Genomic DNA, 18,476 nt, shown 5'->3' with positions numbered 1-18,476 from the left:
CCCGTGTCGCTACGGCCGCCGGGCCTGCTCTGCCCAGCGCGGGGCTTAGCCCGGGCCGGCCCCCGGCCGTGCTTTGTCCCACGGGGGAAACGTGTCACCGGGCTGGAGCCGAGCCCGCAGCGGCCCGTCCCACTGTGCTTAGTGCTGCTGTGCTTGGCTTGGCCCAAACCCTCTTGGTGTGGGCCTTTTTCTTCCTCCGCAGGCTGGAAGCACAACCGCTTTTTTGAGGGAACGGTGCTTCGTGAAGATAATTGCTATTTTCTGTGATTTCTGAGGGTCGTTGTCAAATGACAGGCTGTCTTTCCCTTTCCAGCCAGCTTGGATAAGCGCGGATGTGCCTGACTGTATCGGAGCAGAACCTTCCACTTACGGTGGGATTTATCTCCTGCCGCTGTGCGGTGAAAGCCTGGGAATGGTACAGCTGGTGGGCAAGTGCAGTCTGAACCTGAACGTACCAGCCTGCTGCCGCCCCGCCATCCTGCCGCCCCGCCATCCCGCCTTACACAACCCCTCGCTGCAGCTGGGCCTGTTTTTGGCTCCATCATTAACTTTCAGGTCAGTTAGTTTCACATTTGTCTATCGACCTTTGGTAGCGAGAGGCAGAGCGAAGATTAACATTAGAAACTGCGTTTTCCAGCTTCTCACAATGCGCCTGCTTTTTGAGGTCTTATCACCAGGTCTAATATCCTGCCCGTTGCATGAAATTCCTCAGAACTTAAGCGTAGAAGCTACTTCTGTTAGGAGCACAAGATGAAAATTTGGTGCTCATTGTTATTGTCGAGGGAAGGTGAGTAGTGCTTGTTGGTATGCCACGGTTCAGCTCAAAATAAGGATAACCACGCTAACTTTTACTAATGTTAAGAAATTTAGCATCGTTATTTAATACGTTCTTCTAAGGCTGAGTCGATAGCTGGGAGAAAATGTCATGAATTTAGTAGTGTTGAGGAGCATGAATTTTGCCATGGAGCTATGCTACATGATACGCACCAGCCAGGAAACCAGTGTAGCAGTGTTATTTGGAGTAGCGATTGATTTGCATGTCTAAGCTTCATTTTTCAGTAGGTGCAGGTAGTGTGTTTTGTTGTCATTGTTCTAGATTTTTGAGCATGTGGTCTTTTTGTTTATTTGCTTACTAAAATATAAGGACATACGTAATACAAATACCAAACAATAATGCAAACAAATACCAACAAACAAAACAAACAAAAAACCTCCAACCTAGGCATCAAAGGTACAAAATTACAAGATTTTCACTGTCCTCATCACTAAAAAGGTAGTCTTCCATCAAAAGGGGAAATGAAATAGCAAGTTCTTTAAGTCATCTCCCAGGAAGTGTATTTCCCCCCGGGGCCTTCACATGCTCATACTGCTGAGTCAAAAACACCAAAGTGCAAACATGTTGGTAACAAAATCACTTTCTGGCAAGTAAAATAAAAACAAGTACTCCTCTTACTTCTGGTGGGACGGAAAGGAGGAAAATGCAGTGGGAATTTCCCAGTAAACTCAGAAAGCTAGTCTGTAGTTACACCTAGTATGTAAGTGTAAATTGTACCTGCTCTAAATAGATGTGTTGTGTTGGTATATTTGATACAGGAACCGAAGTTACCTTGAAAAGACCTGATGTGTTGGGCTGCTGAGAATCCAAGAGTGTGTGGGCTGCAAGAACAGTGATAGATTTCAGTTTAAAGTAAGGGTCATCAGCCTTCTCCCAGGCTCAGATATCCTCCCAGCTGTGTTTCTGCAAAAGTATGTCCTGGTCTAAGCAGGAAGTTTAAAATTAGTAGATACCTGTGGGAATTTTCCTTTACTTCCCTTCTTTTTAATGGCCAGCTTGTAAAAAAGTGCTCATGTAGGGAATGTCTTTTGCACCCAATTAATTTACATCAGAGCCAAATGAATTTATTTTACAATTTTTACGGTATCAATTAATTTACAACAGCATCAAAATGAAACTGAGGGTTCTGCTAGCACTTCTGAGAAATGCTGATTGCTGGCTGTATTTTCATTTTTCATTCCTAAATAAGAAACTTAATTGCATGAAAAGAAAGGGAGTGGAGGAAATTCACAGGTCTGGAGACTGCCAAGGTCTATAGAGTTAATATGTTTGAACCCTGTAAGAGAAAAAAACATTGTTATTTAGAATTGACAAAGGCATTAAACTGTCAAAACAAAGGCAGGCTCAGATGTACCGTGGGCAGAAACGCAAGTGTCCAGGAGCCTTTACTGTGGAAAACTTGGAGGGGGATTCAGAGGATCCAAAATTCGGGCTTTGGGGCCCACAAGAATATTTAAATACACTCAAACTCACCTTATAGATCCAGCTTGTTAAAGATTTGAATACTGTTGAGTATAGTTAGTTCAACTTTCATCTTTCATTGCAATTGGGAGGTGGTTAGGAGTACAAAGTGGTTATACCGGGCAGAACAAAAATAATGCACTTTGATCTTTGTTACTTCTTGCCCCTCTTCCTCTCTTTCACAGTTTCTTAGCAGTGCTCTTTACTATTTTGCCAGTGTTCAGGGGGGCAATGCATTTTCCCAGAAAAAAGGTTAATTATACTTAGAAATAATTATACATGTGTTAATGTGTGTTCATGCTTTACTACATGGCGTTGTAGTATTCAGATTACTTTATGTAACTAGTTTACAGGTTGCAAGATAGCAAGCATTACTGCATCATGTGCTGTTTCTTGAACAGAGATAAGACTGTTGTCTTAAGTTTGCAAGAAAGTACAGGAGATTTTAAAGCAGGTGAAAGTATTACTGATCAATAGCAAAGGTCAACGGTGGAGTTCTTTTACTTTCAGATACAGAGCTTAGAACTAGAGTCACTGAAATCTCAATTTTTCTCGGGAAGTCAAGCACCCATACAAATTAATTATCTCGTTTGTCTCTCCAACCATAAAGCAGAAATAACAGGGGTATTTTTTCACACTCCTTGCAGATATTGTTTGGCCGGTTAACACAGTTTGTATGCTTTTTGAGAAGGAATGTAATATCATTCTGTAAACAAAAATGAAACTTTCTAGGCCTTCCCTTATTGTGTCTATTCTGTTGTGTTTATATTTGGTAGTACTAAGTTTGATAGTATTACTATTGTGGTGGGTTGACCTTGGCTGGTCAGTAGGTGTCCACCAAGCGGCTCTATCACTCCCCTTCTCAGCAGAACAGGGGGGAGAAAATAAGATGGGTGAAAAAAAAAATGTGGGTCAGGATACAGGCAGTTTAATGAAGCAATAGCAAAAGCTGTACACAGGGAAGCGAAAGAAACCAAAAGATGTTATTTTCTACTTCCCATCAGCAGGTGATGTTTCGCCACTTCCCGGGAAGCAGGGCTTCAGTACCCGTAGCGGTTGCTCTGGAAGACCAACGTGGTAAATAACAAATGCCCCCACCGCCCACTTCCTTCTCCTTTCTTTCAGGGTCTCTATCTGAGCAGATGCCATATGGTATGGAACATCCCATCGGTCAGTCTGGGTCAGCTGCCCTGGCTGTGTCCCCTGCCAAGACCTTGCCCACCCCCAGCCTACAGGTGAGGCGGGGGCAGGTTGGAGAGAGCCGTGATGCTGTGCCAGCGCTGCTCAGCGGCATCGCAACGCTGCTGTGTTGTCACCGCCTTTCTAGCCACCAGCACAGCACTGAGGGTGCTGTGGGGCTCGGCCAGACCCGAAATGACTATGAAGATATTTACTTCCAAAACTGTGTAGAAAGATTTAATGTTAAAATCAGTATCATAGCAAGGTTGGGTGTTGATTTGGAATATTGGCTACACTCGGTTAATTAATAAAGTACGCTCAACAAAACAAGACCAGTGATGAGTACAGGATATATTACAATTCAGTCACAAACAGAAATTGATACTGATTTGACAACTTGTAATTGCTTTAGGACAAATTAAGAGAAAATGGGAAGAAAGGCTGAAGAAAGTGGAAGAACTAGCATCTCACTATGAAAGGAACCCTCTTCCTCCAGTTTATAGACCAAAACTGTCCAAACCCTCTGAGCCATCCTCTGTTTGGAAAATATTTTGTCGGCAGGCTGAAGCTTTCCAGTATGCAAAAACCTGCGAAGAGGTAAATTATTTGTTAGGTGAATGTTTCTGCTCGTTAGGTACTTTCAAGGTTGAACTTCATTTAAAAGCTTGGTTGACAGTAAAATCTTTATCAGATTGCAAGGTTTTTTTTCTTCTTCTTTTTTTTTTTTTAAACTCTTTCTACCCAATCCTGAAACAGCAAGTTGTTTTGATTTTTTTTTTTTCGTCTTTGTAGGAGATCATGCTATACTGGAGGTAGCTTTAAGAAGTACTAGTTCTAACATAGGAATTGATACGTGATATTAACCTCCAACAGTATAAGTGCTTTTTGGTAACACTGTAGTGATAGATTTATTTATTCTGCAGGTGGGCAAGCTGTCAGGGTTGGCAGGAGAATGGGAAGGTAGTGAGAGCTGAGTAGGAAGAAAGAGAAGGAAAAGATTGAGGAACATAAAGAAGATAAACAGGAGGCAGAGACAAAGTATAGCAATATAACTCTCCAGTGGCAGCAGAGCAGCAAGTTCAGATGATAAGAAGTGATGAACCAAATGTTATGCAAAATGTATCCTCTGGTTTCAGTTTAATACTTTCCAGATTGATTGTTGTTTTTAAAGAAAGTACTGTGTTTTTCTCCATGCTGTTTTAGGTGTTTAAGTAATCCTGACAGTCTGTTTTCCAAAGTGCACTCATGCTGGCTTAGCAGTAGATATTTCTGTGTTTTCTTTTCAGATTTCCATTTCTGGATAAACAATATAAAGTCGAAATATTTGCTATAAAGCCATATGCTGCCACCATGCCCATGAGGCTATTCCGTTCAGGACATTGTTCCTCTTCTGGTTAGATGCACTTGCCACTGATCAGAAGAATGAAGCCTTTACAGAGAAAACAGAGTTTACTTTAATGCGCAGCAAAGAAAAGCTTCAAATTTTTACTCGTGTAACTGAAATCAGAACACTGCTCTTAATTAAAAACAGATGCTACTTAGCTTGAAAAGAGATAAGTGATCTACTAGTAGTTTTCTAGTATTTACTAACCTTTGACCAAAGAAATTAATGTCAAATAGGAACTTCTGAAGACTTTAACTGGTTCTTTGAATTAAAAAACTTCAATGTTTTTATTTTAAAAAGGATGTTCATGTATTTGCCTTGGAAAAGGACATACAAAGTGCACAGAGGTTTTACCTTGTGACATCATATAAGGAACTTTGGTTTTATTACACGTGAGTATTTGAAAAGGTACCCTATATTTTACCATAAGATAGCAGTGTGCTATATCTAGTAGTAGCTCTTACCGGAGAGCTATTCTCAGCAGCCATGTGCTGCTCTGACTAGCACAGAGCTGTAATGGGTTGCCTGAGGTTTCATCTTGGCAATGGGGAAAATCTTCCTAAGGACAAACCAATCTATTCTGTCGTGGGTTTCTGCTTTCTTTGGAGCTGCAGACTGCCATTACTCCCTGTGGATTAAGAAACCTGTCTACTTAAATCTAATAGCAGTAGGTTCACTTTTGCTGTCAGCTTTCCTCAGCAGATCATACCAACAAGTGACACAAACATATTTCTATTAGTCATATATCAATTTAAATGGGCATTAATATAAATGTCTGGTTTTGTATTTGCATAATGTAGCTTCAAGTATTGACAATTTGATCATGTGCTGAACCCTTTTCCCCAATGTTTTCTTTTATAATAAAACATTTGGTTATGAAGTATAAGAAAACTTAAGGTCCGATTTTTATATGAAAAGTAAGCTTGATTTTTTTTTTTCCTAATTTTAAAATGAGATTAATTTTTGGTTTAGTTGGAAAAAAGTCTACGTAATCTCATTTTCAGTGCTTAAGACATATAAACAATAACTTACTAAGGTTTTTACTGTAGTTTCCATTGCTCCTTAAATTCTCAATAGCATTTCTGTTGACAGTATGTATTGTAAGACTTGTGGGGGCGTGAGGAGAATACTTTAGTTTTGATGCTGAAACTAGTTACAGAGTTTTCAAAGCATTATAGGGCTGCTACTTTTTTTAATATGGGTGATTGAAAAATATTTAGGACTTGTGGGATCCTTGTTTGCAGCTGATATGTATGAGTAACGTTTATCATGAGATGTGACTTGGTTTTGTTTTTCTTTAGTAAAGGTTATAAAACAAGTCTTATGCATTGCTATGAAGTAATTCCTGAAAAAGATGCTTGCAAACTGTATTTCGATTTGGAGTTCTACAAACCAGCAAATCCTGATGCAGATGGCAAGAGTATGGTTGCAAAGTTAATTGAGGTAAACTGGAGCAAAGTCAATGTTGTAGATTAATATGAATTTGTTGTTGATTTAATATGAAAGCAAAGTATTTACCACTTCATCTTGATTATTCTGTAGTAAAATGAAAAAGAATTGTATACCTAGTGGTTATTTCTAATGAAGTAAAAAGTATTGATTGTTTTAGTTAAAGCAAAGGTTTTCTTTACGTGAAATGGAAATATAGAGTGTGATGTTGGAATGCTTATATCTACTGTAGGTTTACTGATACAATGTTTGCTCTTGCTGATTGTTTTATGTGCTGTGCCATTTCAAAGCTGTAAAACTGAAGGAATGTTTAAGTAGTCTTCATAGTAGCATCAATAAAAGTTCCATTCGGAGATTACTTAGTTAATTTCCTTTGCCAGCTGGCACAGTCGTATATCAAGGCTTAGACGGATCCCTCCTGACTTGAGGTCTTTTCAGACAGTAGTTCATTATAGTTGAGTTAAACGATGATGTAGAGAACATCAGGTGACTGCACATATCAACTTGGTACCTACAGTTAAATATCTTTGGTAATTACCAATTTTCTTAAATAGTGCACGTTTCCCTTTTATTGCAAATTTTGTTGGAAAATGAGCTCCACTGCAAATTCAGTATGACAGAGGTGGGCAGTAAAGCAGGTTTTTAGAAGAGTATCTTCTATTCCAATAGAATCTCTTTGTGAGTGGCCATTTATTTGTGAGACTTGTGACACTTAAATGTTCCTAGCTAGAAAGGAAAGAAAGAAAAAGGTGATTGTGGTCCTTCCTTTGTAAAGAACCCTTCATTTATATAGAATCTGGAGGGATTTTCTGCAGTGCCGGATCAGTTCTGAAAACTAGATTCTTCAGGTTAAGAAGAGAACTGTGGATTTCCTGGGTGGAGGATCTGAGATGCTAAAACCCCCTAAGCTTCCAGACCCTTAGGTTCCAAGCCCCAGTTTCAACATGGGTAATCACAAGCTTAGCTTATGGAAGGTTTTTAGAGCTATTTTAGAGCCAGACATCTTATATTTTCTGCTTAGTTAGTGTTCATTGGGTCATACCAATGAATTAGCTAAATCATAACAGTGAATTAGCATACCAGCCCTTTACATCATGACAGCCTCTGTCTTCCATTCTAGTTAAGCCTGCAGTGCAAACATTTTCACAGTGTGAACTGTTTTGTGGTGGAAAAAACCCAGAAGATAAAGCTACTAAATTAGAATTCAACTTTAAAAACTGAAAAATCTGCTCAGCTTATCACTGTTAAGTGTATTCAGTGACTTGCTTATTTCAGGAAATAAAGTCTATGTCAAATTTGGTTAAAATTTGCTATCTTGTGAATTAGTTTGAATTAAATTAATTGTATGCTCAAAATGAGAAAAATCTGAAAAAAAGATGTAGACTGTGCATTTGTGATAGGTTTTATAGATACCACTGTTAATTGTGCTATTTTCTCTAGCATTTTTAATGTTTATAATTTCAGCTTGTCAGCCAAAAATTAAAAGAACTTTATGATGTAAATTGTTCAGCCAAAGATGTCTTGGATTTAGATTCCAGTACTGATGAAAAATTTAGTCGACACTTAATATTTCTACTCCAAAAGGCTGTATTTAAGGATAATATTCATGCTGGTAAGTCTGTTCTTTTCTCTTACATCTAGAAAACAAATGTGAGGTTTTGACTTTGTACAGTGCCATCTCACATTTGAATATTTATTTTAATGGAATTGTATGTGGAAACAAGTAAGTATTCCCAGCAGAAATGGCTACCTGTTTCTGTTTCATTAAGCTTCGTTATTTCTCAACTCATCTTCTGCTTCCTTTTTCTATAACTAGCATTTATGTCTGCAAAAATGTAACTTTTTTTGTGCCTGTATGCTTTATTTACAACACTACTGCCAAGACTAGCTTTTGATGCGACATTTTTTTTACGGAGTGACTATGACTCCTTAATTTTCAAGTTAGTGTCAGCCTTAACAGTTACAGCTACAATAATTGGTTCTAAATACAGTTGGTTTGTGCTCAGCAGAGGGTCAGAAAGGCAGGACGAAGATGTTTTCAAGCCACCTGTGCATAAACATGATTAAGAGAAAGCTGAAAGCAATTTTAGTTGTTGATGTAAGCTGGGATTTCATGGGATAGGGGAACTCCAACACAAAGAATTGCCAGTTCAGAGTTATCTTGACTCCATTTTTAAAATAAGTGTATTAATAATCTCCTCACTTCACAGAAGTATTTTGAGATACTTTTAAAATACTGTTTGTGAAGTACTGAGTTACTAGTGGTGAGCATTAAGAAAAGTTAATGTTGAAATTAATGATTTCTTCTTTTATATATATTCTGAATGGTGTGCGGTAGAGCAGTCTTATAGACATACGTGAAACAATGAGGGCACAAGAAAATATCAGCTGAGTTTTGTCTGAGTGAAGCAGGAACTGATGGAAAACAGCTTCCCCAGTGGTGGAATTAAAATCTGTATCAACCTACAAATGCAGAACTTTGGGTTATTTAACATTGCACCTGCAGCCTTGGTTCTGTAAGTTCTTAATACTTGATTGTTTGATTTTGTAGCCTTTGTTTCTTACTGGTTTTGTTTAAAACAAACACGCAGGGTGCGGAAGCGGAAGCAGAAATGCAGTTATATAGTACCCTATTAATAATCTCAGGCGTTATTAGAAGGGATGAAATTTGGCTTTGTGACATTTAGCTCTACTGTTTGTGTTCAGGAGTAACTGTGACAACAGCAGCAGGATTACAAGAGATCGTGTTCTTTGTTACTGGGTTTTCATTGGCAGTAGAATAGGAAAAGTTGAGGATGTTTGGTTCATAATTTTGGTCCCACTCAGGTTCCTGCTTTCATTCTGCTGTCAGCTTGGTCACTATCTGTCTGACTGTCTTTGTTCCCAGTCTTCCTTTTCCTTTCTCATCCTTACCTCTTTTTCTAGCTCTGCCGCTCCCCTCATTCCAGTCTTGAGTAAAGCTTACACAGGTGGTATAAAAAAAGAAATGTAGTATTTCCTAAGTAGCTTCTTAACTGTGCACTGTGTATGGCCTAGTAGGGGATTGTATAGAGCACAAGGAAGATGGGCTCTTTGCTTTTCGTAATTAATGACAGCACAGTGATACTATCATTAATGACATGGTGCTGGGCTTCTTTCTAGCCCCATATGGCATTAGAGAAAATCTGATTTTCTTTTTGAATTGTCTGCTTATTTCATGGGAAGAACACATGTGCTGTTGGATCAAAGTTGCGTAGGGTTGAAACATGTTTTGTGCTCTTCTGAGGAACCATCTGTGAAAGGTTTTGTCAGCGTGAACACCTGGAGAAGTAGAGCAAACTGTAAGGAGAGGTTTTGTAGGCCTGTCTGCATGTACAGAATTTATTCCCCCAGATATTTTTAATATATGTATGTGGTCCATGGCCTAAACATCACTTCAAGCCAGAATTCAGATCCTTACTCCAATGCAGAGAGGCAATACAGTTTCTCAGAACCAATCTTTTTTTCAGTTTTTTTTAACATTAAAAGAACTACTCATCATTCTTAGGAGCAGTGGAATCTGTGTCCCTAAACTTTATGAGTAGTAGCTCACATGGCAAGCTAAGCAGATTGTCAAAGTTATAAGCAAGTGCTTTTAATATTGGCTGACAGCCCCAAGCGTGACACAGAGCAGTCACTTATGTGACACTGCGGTAACGGCTGCAGACCCCAAAGACTTAAATGGGATTACTGCAATTTGTAGTTCAGAAGTATGGCCTTTAACTCCTCTGCCAGTATAAAACTCTTTAAGTAACACGTGGATGATAAATAATTTGGTATGACAGCAGTTTTAGCCTGTGATCTTGATAACTAAATCGCATTAGTCAGTTCTTTCAGTAGAAGCTTCCACTGCTTATTCTAGCTCATTAGTTAAGTGTCCTGTGTAATTTGGCTATGGGTTTTGTCTGTCCGTCTTTGGTTACCATCTAGCAGTGCCTGGAGGTACAGTGGGAGTTGAATTACAATACTGGGAGCTTGAGAAGCCATTACTAAATACTTCTTAAAAAGTAATTTGTTGTTTGAGTAAGCCCTGGTCAAACTCTTAAATCAGTTAATACACTGTGAAGCTGCAAGTAAACCTTTTCAGTCATTCTGAAAGTGAAATTAGGTAAGGCAGTAGTGAAACGGACAATCACAAGCTCTTCAGAATTCTAAATCTGAGTTCATTAATGTCATCACATGCTGTCATTAACTACTGCAAAAATATTCAGCTAAATGATTAAAAACTACGTATGACAGGATAAAAAAATAAGCTGTGTAATAGCAAAGCTGTAGGAATGCTTTACTTGTGTATCGAAGAGTTTCACTCAGTGGTACTTGAAATATTAAATCAAACTACATTTTACAAGGGACCTCGACTACTTCGTTCTTGATGCTACTGTCATTAACCAAGTGTTCCTACATTAAGCATTTGAGTAAGCCTTACTATTAACAGCCTAGTTCACCCGCAGAAATGTTCCTGCTAAGCTAGCCTGAAGGCTGAAACTGAACTTGTTAAGTTTCTGACATTCTAGCGGAAAACTCAGGTTCACAGAAATTTCAGTGCAAAATTCTTCCTCATATTAATCATTAAGTCAGGATCATCCATGCATCGCAGCAGCTTGAGATGTAGTCTGTCAAAAGCTTTTAATAACTGCAGTGGCACAGGTCTTGTGATGGCTAGGAGAAATTCTTTTGAAAGATACTGAAGATTTCTATTTCAATTTTGCCCTTTCATCTGGGACTTTGAATTTAGTTTGGGAAATTCTAGTGACAGCCTATGCACTTCAGTTTCATTATGTTGTCTGTATTTCTACAGAGGTCATTGCTCAGCCATCCTGCTTTTCAGTTCTCTCTGTTCTCAGTAGTAAAACTGCAAAGAGGAAGGTTGTGGCTGTGTGATACAATTAATATATGCACAAGTGTTTATTTTCTCCAGTTTTGTTAAAAAAAAAAAAATAGTTTAGTAAAATTTCTTGCCAGGCAAGAAATTCTTAGTTACTAACTAGAACCATTTTGTACTGGGCTGGTCAAAAGATATTTTTAAAAAATCCAGAAGTGGAAAAAAAACCCCAAACCTGAACACCAACCACTTCCCTCTTGGCTGTGTTGAAAATGTTTGTACAGGAATTGTTCTTTTGTGACTCATAAATGATGTTAGCTGTTCTCGGGGGTTTTTTGTTTGTTTTTAAGGTAACTTTGTGAGAACCATTTTGCAGCCAGCCATAAGGTTAATGGAGAGTAAAGCTGCTGCTGTGATTCCAGAAGGAGGAGCAGGATGTGTTTTCCAGTGTTCCGCAGAAGCAGTTGGATTAGGTGGTTCTCTTACAAACCTCACAGCTGTCGAAGATGCTTCCAGAGGCTGGCCAGCCGTTGCTCACAAAACGAAGGATACAGAAACATCACACCAGGGACAAAATCTGGATTTTTCTTTTCTAATGGTAAATGATAAAGAAGGCAACAAGCAACTTTTTGTGGATCTAGGTAAATATAAAAGTGCTTTTTGGGATGCAGCAAAGGTTGAGAAATGAGACGTTTCTTAATATTTGATTACAGCTAATAAGAACAACAGTGTTCTTATTGTTGTCCCTATGGTCAGAATTTAAACCAAATACAATACATGCTGAAAATGCAATCATAAATGCTGTACTTCAAAGGACCCTTAGATTCTTGATCCACGAAACTTCTTATATTACTAGATTTAATTATTTGAAGAAACTCTTGCCACACAAGAATCTAATTTTGTTCCTAAGGACTTAGTGCTCCTATTTCGATTAAAAAAGAATAGCATATATTGCATTTTTGTCATTTCAGTTGAATTAAAGCTGCTCAGTTATGGAACATGTCTTACAGGCGTGGCCTTCTGCATTGTTCTATACACATGAATTGAGCCTTCCTCCCCTGTTTGGAATGGCATTTGTTAGGTTTTAACGACAGAATAATAGAATTTTTGGGTTGGGCACTTCATGGCCCAGCTGGTCTTAGCCTACCCACGGTATTAAAAGGTTAAAAATCTCCAGGAGCACAACACCCATAGTCAAGGTAAAGTTTGAAAGTTCCACCCTTCTCCATCCCCATGTCTGGTTTCACTGCTTTGTGCCTTGTCTCAGTGAAACGAAAATAGCTTGGCATGCTTTTGTACAGCAGTCTGTTATGTATGGAGTATGCTGCCGACTTTATCTTGGGTTTTTCTCAGCCTTCTCTGATGAACCCCCATTCCTTCAAATTCTTCTCATGGAATTCAGCGTCGCTTTTATTGCTGGCCACTTCAGTATATCTGATCTGTTGAAACATAATCCCAAATTTGGCAGTATGGAAGGCTTCTCCATTGCTTCTTCAGAAGGATTACTTTGCACCTACTGTTCAAAAATCCTTCGAGCATATTCATGGACAGAAGTTAAAGAAAAGCAAATCATTTACTGCATCACCTTTTAAGAATCTGATGGTAGTCCCCCAAAATTAACCATCCTCAATATTTATGTTACACACTTTACCTCAAAACTGAAAAGCTCAAATCAAAATAACTGGAATACTGAGTTGCTGTCATGAGGCTGCAGTGATAGAAAGCTATGTGACATTCTCGTCACATCCTCAACAAATTCTTAATTAGGCCATGTTTAAGATGCCTGTTCATTTTTTTTGTTTTTTGTTTTTGAGATTGGAATTAAATTTTCCTGATACATGCTTCAGACAAGTGATGTGTGGTTCACAGAAAAGAGAAAGCTTGATGAAGGTCCTTCTGGTTAAAATAATTTTGCAGCTTTTTGGGGTCAGTTGTATTTCACAAAGTTCATGTGAAAGCACCTATTTCTTAGGCTGAAGGGAAATTTCTGGTGATGATCATGTCAGAATGATTAAAATGCCTAAGTAGAGGTGTTGGGTGTTTGTCTTAATGCTTCTGTAACATAAAAATGTACGTGTGTGCATCATCTTGCTTGGTTGCATTTCTTCTATGGGGTGTGAGCTGAAGTCACTAATAGGTTTTGTCCGTTCCTTAGACCTGTAGCTGGGCCTAAGGAAAATTGTTTAATTTATGAGTACGGAGTACCTTAAATCTGAGCCAGTGTTGTTATGTTAAGTAATACATGTTTTCCTGTAGGAGTTTATACAAAGAATAGAAATTTCCGGATGTATAAATCATCAAAAGCAGGAAAGAATGTGATTCTGAAGATATCGGAGGATAATAAGTTTGTCCCTAACTGTGAAGAGGATGTCTCCTTGGAAGAAGCATATTTTCTTTCGTCTTTGATCTGCAATGTTAGGTAATTCTTTAATTCTGGTGGAGTTTAAAATGCGTATTTTAAAATATTTTAGTTATTTTTTTCCTGCAGCAGTTATGATTAACTCCAGTCAATGGGCAGTTATTCTGTTAACGTTGTTACAGTGTAACTTAGGCACTTCCCACAGAATTAATTGGATTTGAGTAACAAATTCCTTGGGACTACTTTTCAGGTGTTTAAAGAACACAGAACGTGTGGTACAGCTTCTGAGTTGTGCCTCGTTTCTCCATACACTTGCCTCACTCAAAATGCCGAAATGTAACAACTATTATATTTGGTCAGATTGTGTATAGTTCTGAAAGGAAAAATTACAGCTTTCCAGTCAATTAAATATGAAGAGTCTAAATATTTTCTGAAGTATGATTAAAAGAAAAAGGGGTTTTGTACATGTTTACTTGCCTGTCAGCAGATTTCCCATTTGGTGCAGATCCCTCCTTAGGCTGGATACTGGTACATAAGATAATCAAAGTTCTCTGTATCTGTCTAAACCCTGCACTGACTCTGTCTTGAGATGATCCTAATCGTTACTGCTGCAGGCAAGGTTCAAGTGGTACAGCCATCTGTATGGTATTATGTATAATATTTTTATAAAAACATGTATTTGTGACTTCAATTTTTATATCCTGAAATAGTCACTACCCTGAACCGCTGCCAGCAGCCCCGTAGCATCAACAGTGTGGTGTATTCAGACCACAGGAATCAGCTGAGTCAGCCATAAACATGGATGAGAAATTCTGCTGTGTCGAATTTAGTCTTCAGTGATCATTTGGCTTCCAGCTAGTAACACGGCAAGGAAAAGCCGTTCATTGTAGAGAGAGAGGGGAGAAAAAGGAAGCCTTTCAAGGGATATATGTGCGTAAATATTACATCTAGAGCAAACCCTGCTGGAAGAGTGTGGACCGGCAGTGCTTAATATGGCTGGGTCCTGGGATTTTTGCCAGGAACCAAGTTGTGCTGTTCTGGAGGAGGAACCCATGCCCTCTGCCGGTGCAAGTCAGAGGAAATGGTCCGAATGACAAGAAAAAGTGCTAGGGGGATAGCAAAAGGTAGGGAAGGCAGCGTACCGAGCCGAATCGCAGACTGGCGGAGGTTAGCAGGGTCCTCTGGAGGACTCTGCGCCAACCCCATGAGCTGGTGGCCCAGGGCTATGTTATGATATGTTACAGTATGTGGTGTGTTATGCTGTAAGAATCATGTGTTTTCCTTTGTATCCTCTCTATTCTTCAGAGTAAGGGATGACACAAAAGTTCTGTCATGTGGCTTTTCAAAGGAGGAGAGAAAAATGTCGTCCTTTTCAAACAGTAGAACTACCAGGAGCAGTAGAGGTACCTCAAGCCTTTTCTACTGTACGGAAAAAACAGTACTCTTAAATTAGTTGTACAGTGACTTACACACTGGTGACCTCTCAGAGGGCTTTTGTTCAGCTCGCTCTGCAGGAGGCAGCGTCCTGCAGCACCTGAATGCCACTTGCCCTCCCGTAGCTGTCACACTTTGTCCCAGTCCCTCCGCGCTGCAGGGGTGCGGCAGGGGTAGCACTTGAAAGACCTACGGGAAGGTAACAGTGAATTTAGCTCCAGTTTTGTGTAAGGATTTGGTGCGATTCATGTACGCTTCCTGCCTACAGTCTATCATGTGTAACAGTGTCACGTATTACAACGGCAAAGCCAGTAATGGTACGTATACTTGGCATTTGTTTTAACAGATTCCATGGAAGGTTATCAGGGGTCACCGTATCCAGAAATTGATTATTTTGTTCGCTCTCTGGTTAATAAAGATGGGGTACAAGGAGGTAAAGACCACTTTGCTATTTACAAATCGCTATTCTGCAGCATTATTTTTAAAGAACTTACTCAATTTTTTTTTCTTCCCCAGGGATACGGCAATGGCGTTACTTCTCTCAGGAAGAAAAACTTGTGTATGATATTTCTGGTTACCGTTGGTGTGAAAATATTGGAAGAGCTCACAAAAGTAACAACATCATGTGTGTTCTGTAACTGTTCGCTTTAAAACAGCTTTATTTATTTGCCTGCTTAACTGTTACTCTGTAAAAATGCTGAAAAAAAGGATAGATAGATTCTATCGTACAGATAGAATCAGCACCTGTTACAATTTCTGCTCTCTTACTTTGTGGGGATACAATACTACTTTTAAAGAAAAAAAACGTCCCACAACTTCCCCCTCCCCCTGCCAAATGAACCTGTATTGCTAATATTTCTGTGAAGTAATCTTGATGCTATTTAAAATGCGTGCCTAAAGTTGCTAATATACAAGTCAGATTGTTAAAGCTGTTAAGTGGTACCATGCTTTGACGCTTCTTAGCTAGGAATCTGAACAATCAGAAATAAGGTAAAGAAAACAGACCACTTCTAAATTCACTTGCAGTGCTTCTTAAATTACATTAATTCTTAAATTACATACACTAAAATGACAAAAGTAACTCCTGCCACCACTCAGTCAAGATGACTTTTGCTAATGACTCGACAAGGACTCAGACTTCTTAGTTTTAGCAGAATAAGTGTTGGAAAGTCAGGTTTTTTTAGATTACCTTAGAATTGCAGTATATCATTAGTAGAAAATGTTTAACTTCAAAATAACTCTATGTAACACTTAAAATAACTGAAAGATAAGGAATGATTTTGAGAAACAAGGGTATGACCCCCCCGCAGCCGCCATGCTAGATGAACTTGGTGTTTCTCAAGGAAGTTGCTTGAAGCTTGGTGTTTCTAAAGCGCAGCTGAAAAAGCTGGGTGGTCTACATTTGACAGGAAATAGTGATTTTATCTGGCTTTTATAATGAAATTATCTGTAACAGCAGCAGCAACAAATCTGATCTCACAGTTAGCTCCCATATACTAATCTTACTTTAATGACTTTTTCTTCCAAGCTGAACGTAATGAAGTTGACTACATTGCACTTTCAAATGTTAGTCTTAACAGGAACGTATTTTTAACTTAAGCCTGAAGTTTATTTAAACAAATAGACTATACAAAACAAGTAAGTAGTAAGTATGTAAAGAGTATGAAGGCGATACTCATAGAAGCAGGCAAACAAAGCCTGTTCATTTAGTGTCTGTTTCCTACTGTATGCATTCACCTCTTTTATGAACTGTTACTAAAAACTGAATTATTTCATTCTTAGGATTCTAGTAGATCTAAAGAAGGAAGTCTGGTATCAGAAGTGTCACGATCCAGTCTGCAGAGAAGAAAACTTCAGATCACAAAGTAAGTATTCTGTGATTTCAAAGCAATTACAGTTAATACTTTTGGGAATGTTAACTTTAATAAATGCCGTATATTTGATTTAGGTTTTCCACTACCACCTACGATATGTCTCCCGTTTCTTTTTAAAGAGGTATGTTTTTGTCCTGTCGGTACACTAAAGTTCTTGTGAGTAAAGCTGTCTTTGGAAGTGATTGAAAACGCCCACTAATGCAGTCTGATGAGCTCCAGACAGTATGTTATACATATATACGGAGATAGCGCGCTCTCTCTCTCTCTCCATACAGTACATATACATTACACAGGTATAGAATAGCTCCCCCAGAGCAGCTGGGCTGGTGTGGTAGCTCCATCTGTTCATTCTTAAGTTCAAAGCCTGTCAGCAGAGATGATGCTAAGTCACTAGAACAGCCTAACTGCAGCAGGACTCGAGCCTTTGGTCTGGCCTGGTCTGAGCAGCGGTCCCCAGGGCATAAACCACAAGACCGCTGCAGGTGCAGCATGGAAAAACTGCCCCAGTTAAGCTCTGCTGTGCGTGTTTGACTTCGTGCTGGGCCAGCCGAAATAAAAATGTTCCTGGAACACTTGAGTCAAAGTCAAATTTAAGTCAGTGACCCTCAAAGGTGAAGTTCACTTAGCGCCGTTTCAGTGTGTTAAAGCACTGATGTTTACCCACAGAGATAGGGAGAATATTTAAACCAACCTGATGCTGCACCCGGATTCTAAGCCCTGAAGATAGTAGTTCTTCCACCGAGTAGGCCATAAGAATTGACATCTTTGCAACTTCTAAGTTTACACATTGCACTTTTAAATTTCATAAAGCAGCATGGCACATTAAGCTCTACTTAAGCAGATCATCAATAGCTGTTAGTGTTATTTCATAGGAAGTGTAATTTAAATACATTTTCAGATCCTGTCAGTATCTTTAAGCAGACACTAAAATTAGTTTTAACCTTGTATTATTTTAAGAAGCTGTACACAACAGAATACTTGTAGTTTGCTAGAAAAACAGAAAATTTCTTCTCCTATTAAAATAGGCTTCCATAGGTTAACGTGGCTATAAACGAACATGCTGGAAAATCTGTCTTGTTGGCCAGCTTTCTGTAGTATCCATTAGATGTGACAGGATGAATTTCAAACTTTTAACTGATCTGAAAGGTTTGAAGACCATTTTCGTATGGAATAATTAATATTCTTACCTCTAAAAGGAAGAAGAGTATACTCTAATGGATGAAAGGGGGAACACAGAAGAAAAAGTAAAACCGCATTCTGACGTGCCAGACTTGTCTAAAAGCTCAGTATCTCTAGAAAAAAGCTTGTCTCGAGACTTCCTGCTGTCAGACAGCGAGTGGGACAACACGAGCGATGATTCCTGTTTCCTGGAAGCTACTGAAGATGTGGAGCTAGCTGAAGCTGTAAATGATAGTTTGAATTATGCCACCGAAGAAATTCCTGATGAAGTTCTTCTGGAAACTTCAAGTAAACAGGACACTTGCAGTAAAGGCGGCAGCTAACCACAGACCTGGCTAGCAAACTGACGGCCAGCAACAAAGCTTGCTTATCCTACGCTTTCTGTGAAAGATACTCCGATGTAGTGCAAGAGTGCTCTTCCAGACTGGTAAGGCAAAGAAACAAGTAACTGCTAACAAACAAGTAACCTCAGCAACCGGATG

General features: G+C 39.0%; 1 protein-coding gene across 9 annotated transcripts; it reads left to right on the top strand.

Moving 5' to 3' along the window:
- The first annotated feature begins 36 nt into the window (after nt 1-36).
- PRIMPOL (primase and DNA directed polymerase) lies at nt 37-18,426 on the top strand. Of its 9 annotated transcripts, none has more exons than XM_056326314.1 (16): nt 37-176; nt 314-555; nt 1,594-1,687; nt 3,301-3,373; nt 3,888-4,072; nt 5,160-5,251; nt 6,161-6,302; nt 7,773-7,920; nt 11,499-11,789; nt 13,405-13,567; nt 14,813-14,910; nt 15,288-15,374; nt 15,458-15,566; nt 16,724-16,806; nt 16,890-16,936; nt 18,012-18,426. In XM_056326314.1, exons 4-16 carry the CDS (start codon nt 3,307-3,309, stop codon nt 18,315-18,317), a joined length of 1,818 nt encoding a protein of 605 aa, XP_056182289.1. In that variant the 5' UTR covers nt 37-176; nt 314-555; nt 1,594-1,687; nt 3,301-3,306; the 3' UTR covers nt 18,318-18,426. The 9 variants fall into 9 exon arrangements, with proteins under 9 accessions (XP_056182289.1, XP_056182285.1, XP_056182288.1 ...); XM_056326310.1 differs by lacking the exon at nt 37-176 and adding an exon at nt 638-787 and having other exon boundaries at nt 217-555; XM_056326313.1 differs by lacking the exon at nt 37-176 and having other exon boundaries at nt 217-555; nt 3,304-3,373.
- The last annotated feature ends 50 nt before the right edge of the window (nt 18,427-18,476 follow it).

Source organism: Falco biarmicus, chromosome 1, assembly GCF_023638135.1.
Source record: "Falco biarmicus isolate bFalBia1 chromosome 1, bFalBia1.pri, whole genome shotgun sequence".
Classification (NCBI taxonomy): domain Eukaryota; kingdom Metazoa; phylum Chordata; class Aves; order Falconiformes; family Falconidae; genus Falco; species Falco biarmicus.
Note: the sequence above shows the minus strand (reverse complement) of the source record. Positions and strands in the feature narration are given on the sequence as shown.